This window comes from Telmatherina bonti (assembly GCF_933228915.1).
Source record: "Telmatherina bonti genome assembly, chromosome: 17".
NCBI lineage: Eukaryota > Metazoa > Chordata > Actinopteri > Atheriniformes > Telmatherinidae > Telmatherina > Telmatherina bonti.
In genome coordinates, this window is record NC_136615.1 from 27,316,402 (window position 1) to 27,331,480 (window position 15,079).

General features: G+C 41.4%; 1 protein-coding gene across 1 annotated transcript in view; it reads left to right on the plus strand.

The window, feature by feature from the left end:
* The window catches only part of vav2 (vav 2 guanine nucleotide exchange factor), a gene marked incomplete at both ends in the record, with an annotated part of 239,622 nt that extends 225,446 nt beyond the window's left edge, over window positions 1-14,176 (plus strand). The window contains 10 exons of the mRNA XM_079256778.1: window positions 1,176-1,264; window positions 2,777-2,943; window positions 5,755-5,826; window positions 6,045-6,106; window positions 6,357-6,473; window positions 6,961-7,048; window positions 7,137-7,260; window positions 10,665-10,748; window positions 11,104-11,258; window positions 14,129-14,176. Of these exons, the coding sequence (XP_079112904.1) occupies window positions 1,176-1,264; window positions 2,777-2,943; window positions 5,755-5,826; window positions 6,045-6,106; window positions 6,357-6,473; window positions 6,961-7,048; window positions 7,137-7,260; window positions 10,665-10,748; window positions 11,104-11,258; window positions 14,129-14,176 (1,006 nt within the window). The remainder of the gene's footprint in view (window positions 1-1,175; window positions 1,265-2,776; window positions 2,944-5,754; window positions 5,827-6,044; window positions 6,107-6,356; window positions 6,474-6,960; window positions 7,049-7,136; window positions 7,261-10,664; window positions 10,749-11,103; window positions 11,259-14,128) is intronic.
* Window positions 14,177-15,079: the final 903 nt, after the last annotated feature.

Here is a 15,079-nt window from a genome sequence, read left to right on the forward strand (position 1 = left end):
CATTTCTGTTGTAATGCTAACACAGCTTAGCATGTAGCTAGCTTTTTTATGGGGAAAAAACATTTATTATAAAAGACTCCCTTTCTGATTCTTGATACATATTAGATTGTTGTTGCACTTTCAGTGATAAACTCATGTGGTTTTATAGTTTTAAGATGATGAAGGTCTTGGTGGAGCTAAATTTAACTAGCTGAAAAGACACTAAAGTTTCCTTTGTGATTCAAGAAAAAGTTCCATACAAGTCAGTGAACTGTTTTCATGGTCAAACAAACTTTCCCATACTCTTATTTATTTATTTATTTTGAACCGATTTGAACTTAGTCGTAACTTTTCAAAAAATATAACTAACAAATGCTATATTTCTTCTCTCAGTTCCCATTTAAGATAGTGTTTGGTGTTCCTGTTTTCCTTGAATTAACAAGCTGTGTTTTTATTCCTTATTGCAGTCTATCGTTGATAAATGTCATATTAAATATGTCTCCATTCAAATCAGTGCCCAGTTAAAACATTTTTTTTAAAAAAGTGATTGAAGAATTAAACTCCAGGGAGACGCAGCCATTTGCCAATAGTCCGTAATAGTAGTAAATCTCTCTTTGGTGTGACTGCAGCTGATGGATATTTTTAAACACAGCCTTGTCCAGCACCACCCACTGTACGCCTGAACGCGCTTCCTCTCATCTCATGTGAGAATGCTGCTCCACTCCAGTGGGGATAACCCACTCGTGTCATGGATCACCACTTTCACCTCTATTAGAGTAAGCCGGCTAAACTCCACTCTGTGTATTGACCCACAAATTTCGTAGCTTTGCTGACCTAAATTCACAGAGCCGGTGGAGGCAGGGACCAGCGCTCTAGATGCTAATTAGTGCTGCAGCCCCAGTGGATCCCATTGTGATTTATGGCACTTACTTTTCTACATGCCGGCGTGTGATGTTGTAACAGCGCCCAGAACTGAAACACCTCTTGAATGCTTAAATGGAGCGAGTTGACTTTGTGATTTGCAAGAATTACACACCGGGAAATGATGAAGGATTGGCAGCCACGTTTGCAAGAATGGAGGAACAACCCCCCCCCCCCCCCCAATGTGTTCTTACAGGAGGTTAATGTACGTCTGAGACACTTCCTGTTTGCATTACTGATGTGTAAGTCTGTGTTTGTGTGTGTGTTTTCTCTAGGGGCATTTTCTATCAGGGCTACTACTGCTCTCGCTGCGGAACAGGAGCTCACAAGGAGTGTCTGGAAGTGATCACCATCTGTAAAATCAGTAGGTGTTTTCCTTTATAGAAGAAAATGTTGCTCAGGTGAAGATTTGGGAGTCAAGGAGCAGGATGAGGGAACTGTGTGGCACACATCACACCCACTGTCATTTACAGCAAGCTCAACCTGCTGTCACAGCGCAGCCATCCTGCTTGTGGCTGCTTCGCCCAGCTGGGGATTGGGGGAGGATGGGAAGGTGCGACTAACTCATTGTGTCGTTGGGTTTGGTACCAAAGAGAGGGAACAGCAAAGGGGAGTCAGGAGAAATCATGTGACTGTCATTTCATACCCTGGAGTCCTTTTTTTTTTTTTTTTTTAAATCATGCATATATGTAGAATTACTTGCTCCAGTGATTCACAACCCTTTTACATCGTCTCTGCTTGTGACCCATCATTACAAGTTCAAGTATCTAAAAATGCTGAGTATATTTTATAATTCATCTATAGACCTGGAAAATTAAAGTGTCCTTGTAGTTTTTTATTACAATTCCATATTACAACAGTGTTTTCACCCTGTCGGTGCTGTGTGTGTAATAATCACACTGCCCACTGAAGCCAGTCCAGAATCAGAATCATGCCATTGAACACTGAATAATAATATAAAAGTAGAAATACAGCTATTTTACAACTTTTTTTTTTTTTTACAAATAAAGTAAGAGCATGCACAGAAATAAACATATATACATTCATCACAGCTGAGTGAAGCTGAACTTTTAGTTCAAGACCTCCCCTGGTTCTTTATATTAAATCCCCTAACATGTAGTTAGGTATATATAATGACTCTAGAGGGCAGAGCTGAAAGCACATATATCGAGATTGAACTGAAGAAAATTCAGTTGGAAAGTAACCACGTAAAACTGCACTTATGTTTTTGACATAGTGACATTAAAACATGAAGATTTCACTGTTAAATGCAGACATGATCTGTAATGGTAGCCAGTTCCTGAGTCCTCTTCCTAACAACCTCCATCTGTTTGTTTTGTTTCAGATCCTCTGGACTTGGTGAGTAGAGCCTGTTCATCAACATTCAGCAGCACACCTTGCCATAAACTGTATTTGTATTTAAAAGAATAGCAATGTACACACAAACATTGTGTGATGGGGGCTTTGTTTGTCTTCTACAGGAGCCTGGAATGTCACCAGGTAAAGCTACTTCTGGTTACTCAACACTTTGGAGATGAAGCTGAACTTTCTGTCAGCAGTCAAGTTGGTTTTGGCTGCTTTCAAACAGCACAGCTTTCTGTTGCCATCTAGTGGCTAGCTTGTAACATTAGCAGCCATGTATGCAGAGTGGCTGGCAGTGCAACTCTTATGATTATGATGGATTTTATAGTTTCTATCTCTTATCTTTAAAGCAAGATATATACTTTGAATGGAGAGAATAAAAAGTAGTTAAAATGATTTTCTCTTGATTGAAACCATCGTTGAAGTTGAAGTGAAATGGGATGGATTGAACCTGCAAGAATCTAATGTGACAAGTGCATCACTTAATGTGCAGAATTTATGTGCATGCATCAAGCTGATGTGCACAATTTGCACATCCAAACTGTGTTTCCAGGTCCTAAGATGGTTGCAGTGAGGAACTACCACGGCACACCAGCACCTCCAGGGAAAACGCCTCTCTGTTTCCAGACAGGAGATTTTATAGAGCTTCTAAAGGGAGATCCGGACACCACGTGGTGGGAGGTACCGCAGTCAGTTACTTCAAACTGACCACTCACTTTGATAACCAGTGTGTGAATGGGATGTAGAAAAAAACAGCTCTTTAGGATCTGCAGTGATGAATGAGTTGGAGTTTCCAGCATCATCTGCTCTAAACAAGGAGAACATACCAGAAGAGTTGCAGCTCCTACACACCATGCAGTTTCCTTCCAAAAGATAACATAATCCAAATTAGCATCAGCCTCAAAGCCAAGTCATTAACACATTCTTTCTCATTTGCTTAAACTGTATGAATGTGCCATCTTGTGTAAGTGTTACGACTTCCTGGAGTCTTGTTTTCTCCCGTGACGATGCCAAGCAGCTAGCAAAGGCTGCTGGAAGTCTTCAGCACGACCAAGAACTGTCCTGGCATTCAAGGCGCAGGCTGGTTTAGAAGAAACGAACATTTTAGATTTATTTCGAGGTAGATCATAAAAGTGTTGATACAAAAAGGAAAATCAAAAGAAACATAAGCTCCATGTTATAGTTGTTGAGGAAGATGTGGTGTGAGGACGGGAAGGTAAATCGCTGAAATACCAGGATTGTTCCAGGAGAGATTGTGGCTTAACCCGATGCAGCACGCCTTTAGCATTATCCCTGCATTCAGTAGGCGGCTTAGAGCAAGTTGAAGACTTAAATGCTACATTATTATAAATGGTAGCATTTATCCTGTAGCTGAACATTGTGGGTGCTGTAGCTGCAGACCTGCAAGGTAGTCTGAGGTAAGTTATCAGTGAGGAGATGGGAGCTGCGACGCTACTCACCGCGGGGTCTATCAACGTCCCTACTGAATCATTGACTTTTATACGCTAATACCAGGCTAGCGTTTCTGAGAGTGACTCAGGGCAACTTTCTGATGCCATGCATTTATCTCCGCTATTACTCTTAGTTATCCCTTGACAGCATGGCAGTTTAATCTCTGTGTGATGTCAAAGGGCGTGAAATGCTGAGAATCGATTGCTTCAGGCAGCAGACAGTGAAGGCACTTCAGCTTTGGTCTGACACTGATGGCTAATCTTGACAGATGTGTTTCTTCTTAGTGACTACATCATCTGGCATCAGTATGTGATGTGATGAACAGCCGAGGTTTTCAGGACCGGGAGGCAAAGGGGCTCCAAACAGACTTAAGGGGCTCCTCAAAGTGAAAGATATGTTATTGAGTTACTTATTGAAAGATAACAGAGCAGCCTAAATGTCTGACGTTTGGTTTGACTTCAGACATACTTCATATATCTGCCAGTTTTAAAGGAATATGACTTTTTTTTTTCCCCTAAGCGAAACTTCAAACAACCACTCAGACATGCTAAATGACAGCAACAACTAGCTCTATTTCTGGTTTTTATTTATTTGTCATTGCTATTTATGATTGTTTCTCTGTGATTGTTGATTGTTTTACTGCTAGCTGCATCGCAGATTATCCCACATGGATAATAGATTCCTTGAAACTTGGATGAAAAGAGTTGAAAAGAGACAAACTCCATTATAAACAAAAATAAATAATAAAATATACCACAAAGAGACCAAAAGTAACTGCCATAAAAAAGAATAAAACAACCCTGAAGAGATGCATAAAAACCACAAACACACAACAACCACAAGATGAGTGCTTAGAGTATAGATGGCAACAAAGATTTACAAAATTACCACATCAAACACAAAATGACAATAAAGTTCCTCTGAAAAACTAGAAATATACATAAAGCAACTATAAAAAGACCAACCAACCTAAAAGAGTAATTAACATCTAAAAATGTCACCATGACAACCAACAACAACCATGAAAGCCAGGGCAAGGTTATTTTGTGTAGCAGCTTTCCTGTTAAAGACAGTTCAACGTACTTCACAATAAAACGTTAAAAGAATTACAGAAGATGTAAAACCTAAAAGACAACAATAAATTAGAAAAATCACACAGTGATACTTTCACCAAACTCTATAAACCAGAACCTTATACTGACCAAAAGGGCAGGAAAGCCCCAAAAAAGATAAATATACACATTAAGAGACTTAAAATGGTTATTTCTATATTTTAGAAACTAATAAACATCATTAGTTATGTTTTATGTTAAACATTTTAGTTTAACCATTTCAGGTCCTGGTTTATCATTTGGTAGAAGTAAATTTTCAGTAACTTTGATGATTTTTTTTTTTTTTTAAAAGCTGGAAATAAACCTGCATGAGAATCTGTACCAATTAGTTTGGGTATGTAAAACCCAAACTAAATGTTTGTTATAATGCTCCTGTTTTAAATTTCAACCAATTCACTGTTGTTACATTATCATTAACTTCTTGTGACCATCTTAACCATTTGCTTAAAAAAAAACTTTTATTCTGTTTATTCTCATCCAAAACAAACAGAAAACCAGAGAAACATTTTTATCTGGTCTTTTTGTTGGTGTGAAAGTGTGTGTTGTACTTTGGTGAAAGTTGGCTTTTGCTCACTTGGCAAGCTTCTGAGATCAAACTAAATAATCATTAGCACCCCATGAACACAGAGGGATCAAGCTTGTGTGTCATGTAATGTTCATTTAGTGAGAAGTGAACACAACATCTTTCAAACTTTTAATGGGCAGACTTCTTGAAGCTATTGTTTCTGATATTGCCACTAGGGGGCGCCAAAGCACCACATTAGTAGATTTGAACTCCATAAAACATGACAAGTTTGAGGTATTACTTAATGAATTAATGTTTTAGACTAATTAGTCACAATGACGGTGTTTGTTTTCTTTTTTTTCCTCATGCACATCTGTGCACTGTCCTGAAGCATCAACTTACCCTGCCTATTTTCTGCTGCAGGGGAAGCTCATGCAGACACAGAAGAGTGGATTCTTCCCCAGTTCATGTGTAAAACCCTGCTTGGACCCAAAGGTAAAATACATTCGCACAGCAGGAAGTCAGTCATAACAGCACAAGTTACCTCAGAGCATCACAGAGCCCTCTCTCTTTAAGTGACCATTTTTACTGCCTGTATGGCACATCCAGATTGCCTGGATGAATCACTTCAAAGCTGTGATGTTGCTCTGTGCTTTAAGATGTGGTCTGTCCTTTTTTTTAATTTATTTATTTATTTATTTATTTTTATACAGCCTTTCCAGTCATTATCCAGCCGGCAGTCCTCTAGGGAACCAGACTACTATGGATATCCCTGGTAAGACCTTTCTCAGTCATGTGGATGTAAAGTCCCTGTACATAATGCACTGCAATTACCCTAAGGGTGACCATGCAAGAATTACATCACATCTCTTAATGGTGAAGATCTGTTTGGTTAACTTAATGCACCAACAGGCTGACCTCCCTAAGCAAAAGATTAATTACAATTTAGTCATTTCTTAAAGTTCTCACTCTGTCTTGTAACATAAGCTCGTGCATCACAACTTTAATTCCCTGCTGGTCTGCAGGTTTGCAGGGAACATGGAGCGCCAGCAGGCAGACAACCTTTTAAAATCCCACAGCAGCGGGACCTACCTTATCAGAGAGAGGACAGCTGAGGCGGAGAGGTTCGCCATCAGCATCAAGTGAGTATTTCACATCTTGCTGGACAGGAAAATTTCAGGAGGAAGTTTGTTTATTTTTTATCCCCATCTCGTGGGAAAGGGAATTTGTTGCTGAGAGACCCAGTCAGCTCTTTCAGAGCATCGTTTAGCTCCAGCTAATTAGCATTCAGTAATTGACTTTTTTTTTTTTTTTTTTTGTTAATTCCAGTGGTATTCGGGTCTCTCCTCTGAGAGAATACATCCTACAGACAAATAATGTTTCGGCTGCTATAGGTGCTGTCATATGGTGATGTTTTGGGAGAGGAAATGCATTTCCACATTCATATTCAAGGCTCTCAGACAGGTGCAAAGAGGCTGCAGGGACCAGCTTTTATATGATAAACAAATCTGACAGTCAGCCTTAACTTTAGAAAATGACTTCATTTTTAGTCTGGCAAATATTTTGAGCAGCCGAACAACCACATAACAATCACAAGCACCTTCCCCTCTTGGGGGATTCTCTTTGCAGATTCAACGATGAAGTAAAACACATCAAAGTCATCGAGAAGGACAGCTGGATTCACATCACCGAGGCCAAGAAGTTTGAGAGTCTTCTGGTGAGACACGCACCCGCGCTACTCCTGAAAAACAAAACCTTTCCAAGGAGATAAAACTCCATGTTTGTTTGTCCTTTTTCTGCATCAGGAACTGGTGGAGTACTATCAGTCCCATTCGTTGAAAGAAAGCTTCAAGTTGTTAGATACGACGTTGCGATACCCGTACAAGTCCAGAGAGCGCTCGCTAACACGGGCAAGCACACGCTCACCAGGTAAACCTTCCACATGTTGACTTTGAGTCGCTCATTCATTTTCTTAACCGCTTATTCGATCAAGGGCCGCTGGGAAGATGGAGCCTATCCCAGCAATCACTGAGCGAGAGGCAGGGTACACTCTGGGCGGACAGGTCGCCAGTCCATCGCAAGGATACTATGAGTCGTCTTGTAGGTCTCCAGTCCATCGCAGGGTTACTATGAGTCGTCTTGTAGGTCGCCAGTCCATGGCAGGGTTACTATGAGTCGTCCTGTAGGTCGCCAGTCTATCGCAGGGTTACTATGAGTCGTCCTGTAGGTCGCCAGTCCATCGCAGGGTTACTATGAGTCATCTTGTAGGTCGCCAGTCCATGGCAGGGATACTATGACTCGTCTTGTAGGTTGCCAGTCCATGGCAGGGTTACTATGAGTCGTCTTGTAGGTCGCCAGTCCATCGCAGGGTTACTATGAGTCGTCTTGTAAGTCGCCAGTCCATCGCAGGGTTACTATGAGTCGTCCTGTAGGTCGCCAGTCTATCACAGGGTTACTATGAGTCATCCTGTAGGTCGCCAGTCCATCACAGGGTTACTATGAGTCGTCCTGTAGGTCGCCAGTCCATGGCAGGGTTACTATGAGTCGTCTTGTAGGTCGCCAGTCCATCGCAGGGTTACTATGAGTCGTCCTGTAGGTCGCCAGTCCATCGCAGGGTTACTATGAGTCGTCTTGTAGGTCGCCAGTCCATGGCAGGGTTACTATGACTCGTCTTGTAGGTCGTCAGTCCATCGCAGGGTTACTATGAGTCGTCTTGTAGGTCGCCAGTCCATCGCAGGGTTACTATGAGTCGTCTTGTAGGTCGCCAGTCCATGGCAGGGTTACTGTGAGTCGTCCTGTAGGTCGCCAGTCCATGGCAGGGTTACTATGAGTCGTCTTGTAGGTCGCCAGTCCATGGCAGGGTTACTATGAGTCGTCCTGTAGGTCGCCAGTCTATCACAGGGTTACTATGAGTCGTCCTGTAGGTCGCCAGTCTATCACAGGGTTACTATGAGTCGTCCTGTAGGTCGCCAGTCTATCACAGGGTTACTATGAGTCGTCCTGTAGGTCGCCAGTCCATGGCAGGGTTACTATGAGTCGTCTTGTAGGTCGCCAGTCCATGGCAGGGTTACTATGAGTCGTCCTGTAGGTCGCCAGTCCATGGCAGGGTTACTATGAGTCGTCTTGTAGGTCGCCAGTCTATCACAGGGTTACTATGAGTCGTCCTGTAGGTCGCCAGTCCATGGCAGGGTTACTATGAGTCGTCCTGTAGGTCGCCAGTCCATGGCAGGGTTACTATGAGTCGTCTTGTAGGTCGCTAGTCCATGGCAGGGTTACTATGAGTCGTCTTGTAGGTCGCCAGTCTATCACAGGGTTACTATGAGTCGTCCTGTTTATAAGTATCAACACCGCAACATCATCTATCTGTTAGTCAAAGTTTGGCTTGTCCTGCCTCTTTATTGGCTCTTTTTTGTGACCATTGTAAAATGATTTGGCAAACAGATGAATCCGAATTCTGTAAGATGAACATTTTTCATCAGATTGATTCAGTCCAATAAGTTATAAAGAGGATTCTAAAAGTCTATACATGGACCTGGTTGGATTATTAAGTTCTTATAAGTGTTTTTTGTCCTTAAAGTTTGACTTCATTTGATGTTTTGGGTTAGATTACTGATTTTTTTTCTGTTATTCATTATGTTTCCTTTGCTTGGATAATAGAACGCCATTTTTGGGGGAGGGTGGCTTATAAACAACTCGAATCCTCTGGACGACAAAGTAGAAGAAAGACGGTGGTGCCATTATAAACTGGACCTGGAAAAGAGGGTGGATAAATGTTGTTTCGATTGGTTTGGCCCCAAACCAACTGCACACGGTCCTAATATCTCCACCTGCCTCTGAATGATTATCCCAATGCAGATTTGTGTCAGAGGACGTGCTATAATATGCAGGTTTGCCATTCTGGCTGTGTATTAAGTAGTAGGTGAGGGTTAAATATCAGACAAGACTGCCTCCCACTCCCTTTGTCTTCTCTGCACACATTTTCCTGCCAAGGCCAGTGATTCTTTTTTCTCATAAAGACACCGAAGGCAGCCAGCGAGGAGCAGGACAAAATAAGAAGACAGCAGTGTTAAATGGTACAGAATGACAAAGGGAAAGTCAGCTAACTTGGAGGTTTATGGGAGCCACTGAATTGGCTGGCCTCTCCATCGATTAGACGGTGTGAATACTGGCTGTGGCCGGGCGCTGGCTTGTGTCCTACAGCGCTCTGTCTTTGTTCACGCTGCATAAAGAATGAACTGGCCGCCGCAGCGAGGCTTTTCCCCCTCCTGTCTGAGCCGGATTTGGAAGTGGATGGTGACAGCTCCTGATCTTGACTGTATATGAAAGAACGACATATTTTTATGCCTGCAGCTGCTTCGTACACACACGTAAATGTAAATCACATGCATCCATATTTCATTTCTAATGGTGCATAAACAAGATATGAGACCTTTTATCACTTCATACGAAATATTTGCTTATTTACAATTTAATGGTAGCGACACATCTTGAAAAACATGGTCTGAAAAACCTCTCTGAAATCCTCTTTTTATACCCAATCATGGCACCCACCTGAAGCCAGGTAACCTAAATAGTTGTCAAATGCTTCTCTCATTATTTTTTATTTGTGCCAATTATTTTCTCATCCTTTAGTTGCTCCTGTGTTATCAATTTTACATAAAACAGCAACATGTCTCAGTTTCAACGTCTCATATGTTGTTTATTTTCTAATAAGAATAAAATACGGGTGTGAGAGATTCGCATATCATTGTGTTTATTTTATTTACATATTTTCCCGACATGTCCCGACATCTCTTCTGGAATTGGGGTTGTACATTAAAGCAGCTGTGGGATTAAGACAATGTACAGTCATTAGAATCGATGAGCATACTGTGTGGCATAAGTGGATTTGTTGTGGCTAGAAACAGCTGGGGCCACTGACATCTGGCTGCTTCTGTAATCTGGGTTTGTTTATCACACAAACATTGTTTAGGAAGTAGATTTTTGTTCCAAAGAGCATCCCAGTCATGTCGATAGTCTGTTTGTTGTTAATCTTGTAAGATTGTTGTGTACAGTGCAAACTAAAAGCTGCAGAACAGATGGAGCAAAATTTAAAATGTCTTTTTAATGTGACCACGCTGAACAGGAGTCACACAGACACACACACACACAACGCCGTATCTTCTGCATGTTTTTACAGTCAGTATCAGTTTCCACTGATTTATTATGCAATTCCAAATTCTGATTATCTGTCAAAAATCTGCATCTCCGCCTCCAGCTCTGCATGCTTGCACCTCAAACATCTTCCAGCTTTATGTCCTCCTCTGCCTCTTTCTGTCTTCTCCTCTCAGCAGCCACCTGCGCCTCCTACAACTTCTCCTTCCTCAGTCCACAGGGCCTCAACTTCTCTTCTCAGAGCTCAGCTCCCTTCTGGTCAGGTACTTCCTTCTCTCTTCTCTTCTTCCTCGCCACTCGCACCTGTAACCACCGATGAAGCTCATGTGCTTTCAACCGCAACACTTCTTTTCTGGGGATTTCTTCATTAATAACATTTCAGCTCTCCCCAGGACGACAGGATGACATTTCCCTATTAAAGCAAGAAAAGAAAAGCAATTTCCTCCCCCGGGGTGCAACCATTTGTTCTCCTTTCCAAAACACACCCGTCTCTTTTTTGTGACCACTGACCTGACCGTCTCTTTACCTCTAATTATTACCAATATGTCAAGCAGAGATGTTGCTTCTCATCTCCATGTGTTGCATTTTAAAGCTCCCATTTTTTTCCCCCTCTGGCAGTGTTTACTCCCCGGGTGGTCAGCACCGCAGTGGCCAGGTATAACTTTGCAGCGCGAGACATGAGAGAGCTGTCCCTGCGAGAAGGAGACATTGTTAAAATCTACAGCAAGATCGGCGGAGACCAGGGCTGGTGGAAAGGAGAGGCCAACGGAAGAGTAAGTGTGACTGAGAAGGACACGCTGAAAGCAGATGATTATCAACACTCAAGGTTTGAGTTAAAAGGAGGGAAACAGGAAAAAAGGCAAAAACCTTTTAGCTTCAAAAGGTTAGAAAAGCACAACACTTATGTGGTCTTTCTGGAGAGCAGATTAAACCATTAAACCACTGATCTTTGAGGAGGAAAAAAGGGTCTTAAAGCAGGTGGGAAAGGAGAAGTAAAACCTGGCTGCTGGGAGATATGCCAGCTTAATAAGCTGGTTGTAAAACTGGGTGTGATGCCAGCTTCTTATTTTAGGAATGTTCGCCATTAAGCTGTAAATTTGACAACGTTAATGCTTTGCTGAGTCAGACAGAGTATCCACTCAGCTCCTGCGCCACTCAGCCAAACTTTTCTGCTCTCCGCTCTGCAGTTTGATGTCAAAGTGGTCGTTTTAAATCCGTTGAAACACATTTCCGTCGTTGCTTTTACTCCAATAAGCACTGAAAATAAATAAAGCTTTCAACTTTTTCTCATCGGTTGTCAGAAGAAACCATCAAACTGTCAGCAGTGTGAATGGAAACCAGTTCTCCGTGTTCAATGAGCTCCATCACAAACAAGTAAAACGTGAACCCGTACATGCACGTGATAAATATTGTGTTTTGGTTTTTTTTTGCTTTCATTGGTTGATTGAGCTCTAAATCTTTCAGAAGTTGGCCGACTTTTTGGGTTGACATGAAACTGTAATGAGCAGCGATGTTAATAATGGGAGAATAATCTTCAGTTGTTACATTCGTAGCTTGTTTTTACGCACAAAAGACCTCCAACACAGTAAACACATATGTAGTATTAGATTTTAGATTTTATTTTTTATAGGATTTTTTGTTTTGTTTTTTGTTAAGTTCTTTTGTTGTTGATTTATTTTTCTTTTTAAAGTTTGCCACTGGAAAAAACAAGTGGTCTTGATCTGGATCAGTCGAAAATATCTTCTTTATGTCTCGTGTGAACATTTTGGGGCGCTTCAGTGGGTAACCACCAAAACCAAAAAACATAAAACATAACATTTGTAATTTTATTATCTTTAATAAAAACCAGATAATTGAGTTTCCATGGCGCCCAGGACTTTTTGCTTCGCCTTGTCGGCCGTTTCCTTTTATGGATAATGTTGATTTGGAAATTCAGGATAGTTGTGGGTATTGCAGTTAGGAGCAGGTAATACCTGCTGTTACACAGGCTTTGTGTTAACACACTAACACAGATATCAGCTCTTTTTATGCCGAATATTGTCACATTAGAAGTTAGGCAGATCATATAAGAGAGGATGACAGGAGCAGGTTTGGAACACTTGGATAAATGGAAACTAAACCTTACAAGATCATGTATGTAATGCAAGAAAAACATGAACCTATTTATTTAATTTTTGATTTTAAAGGAATATTCCTGTCTGTTGAAGTAGGATTACAGGTTCTGATAGGAAGCTAAGCTAACAGCCAGTCGGACCAGGATCACAGAAGGTCACACATTTTCTCTCTTTGTGCAGCAAGCTAACATAATACAATGACCACACTCTTTTTTTTTCAGACAGTTATTTACCTTTTCATTATGTTCTAAACCAACAAACGTCCATATTGCTTCATGTCAGTGATGCATTCTGCAGATGCTACTACGATACTATTTTTTATGTTTTTGCCAGTCACATCAGGTCAATAGCAGGTTGCACTGAGCAGCCATTATGCACATAATGATGCAAAAAAATACAAAAGCTCTCAGAAAAAAAAAAGGAACTATTTGACACAAAAGTGTTGTGTAAAATCCACCATTTACAGCAATTTCTCCAAACCACAATGAAATATTTGAGGTCCGGCTTGATTGCTCCGACTGCTGAACACAAACTATTCATCACATTTTCCTCTAAGTGTGAAACCAAGCGGTTTCTCTCCGTATTTAAACTCTGTTCCCACAAACAAAAAGTCTGGCAAATTCCTTTCAGATCCTCACACAGACCCACTGGCGCATTCTTTTAAAAATATGATTAATTCACACGCTCATGCATTTGGTGGAGCAGCTACTGATAATGACAGAGACCATCCAGCTCACGGCTTTAGCTTTCCTAAAACAGGAAAACAAAACCGCTGAACTCACCAGAGTGTTGATTAAAAAAGTCAAAAATAATCTGAGCAGGCACTATAAGCCTGCTAGGTCCCACCAGCAGATGCTAAAGACTCGCTCTGATGTGAATTGTACAGCAAATAAATGCAAACTTTATTATAGTAATTTGAATATTATGGAATCAGCCAGTTCTGAGCCAAGTGTTAATGCACTTGGATGAGTCCACCCAGCAGTGCTGCCCCCCTCCTCTCGCATCCTGTAATATTTGTACAGATCTGCATCAGCTTCACTTATTGAGTTGTAACATTTGCATCAGATTCAAGAAGATTCCGTCTCTCTATCAGGCGTCTTATAGCATCTCCGCATCCCAACAGGTAGGAGTGGAGCTGATACCCAAAAGTGGCTTTACCATAAATACAACCTGTTATTACCTCTGTTAGCTCACCGCTTGCCTCACTATTAGAAAATGTTGAGGGAAGCTGTTGCCTAGCAACAGCTGAATCAGTATTTGAAGTTGCCTTAAAGTGTTTTTCCAGAACGGAGACAGTTATGTGATTATGATGCACATCCTCTGGCAAAATTCACGTTGACAACGGTACTCTGGGTGGTCTCCGTTTAATGTATTCATGCGATAGATCCACATCACTGTTTGCAAATGTTTTATCTTGCAGCCAGCGCGGCGTCCGCAGAAGGCACATGAATGAACCCAATTAACATTTTGTTTATTCTGGCTAATGCCAAAGCAAGCGCGTCTCTGACGATGGCTGTTTCATGTTGCAGATTGGATGGTTTCCCTCGACCTACGTGGACGAAGAAGGGGTGCAGTAAGGCTCGGATGCTGGGGGTCTGGCTCCTTTTAAATCAGGAACCTTCTTCTATCTACTGTCCTCAGAGTAAATGACTCACTCTTTCCAGGAAAAGAACAGGAGGAAACTAAGGATTTCTTTTGTTGTTGTTTTTCTTTCGCTGGATGCTGATTTTTCGGCGAGGCTTTTTAACTCCATCTCTCTGTCTTCAGTTGCGCATCAACTTTTGCTTTTTTTTTTTTTTTTTTAAATTTTGGCAGGATCTTCTGTTTAATTTCTGTACAGAAAAAAAGAAAGATAAAAAAAAATCCACTGTCCTGCTGCCTGTGGATGTCCGTGTGCTCTGCAGAGACGTTATTTAACCGACAACTCGGCAGAAACACTGTTGATAGCTTTACTTTCAGAAACCGCTCTCCTTGGTTGCAGGTCTGTGCAAGGTGAATTAATTGTACAGTATAGATAATTTATTGAATAGAGATTATTATCATTACTAATGAATATTGTGGGGAAGTTGGCTTAAGCAAAAAAAGAAAAAAAACGAGATCAGAGGAGAAAATTTAAAAAAAAAAGAAAAGAAAAAAAAAAAGATGCTGTGTTTTCATGTCAAGAGATTTTGCCTTAGTTGTCATGGTGATGCCTTGTGGGCTGACACCAGTGGAGGGAATCAACTTTGTGGACTGGTTTTACTTCTCCATGTATGCATGTGCCCATGTGTGGCCCACACAAATAAACAAACACACACACACACACACATACATAAACACACACACACACATACCTATGTACAGTATGGTGCCTTCAAGAATGCTTGTTGCTTACTGAACCTCAGCATCAGCCGGTAAAGAACATCGCCATCCCTGAAAAAAAGACAGCCCGCCCACATGCAGGGACCCCACCGAAGCACGGGGACAGGCGCTGATCCAGC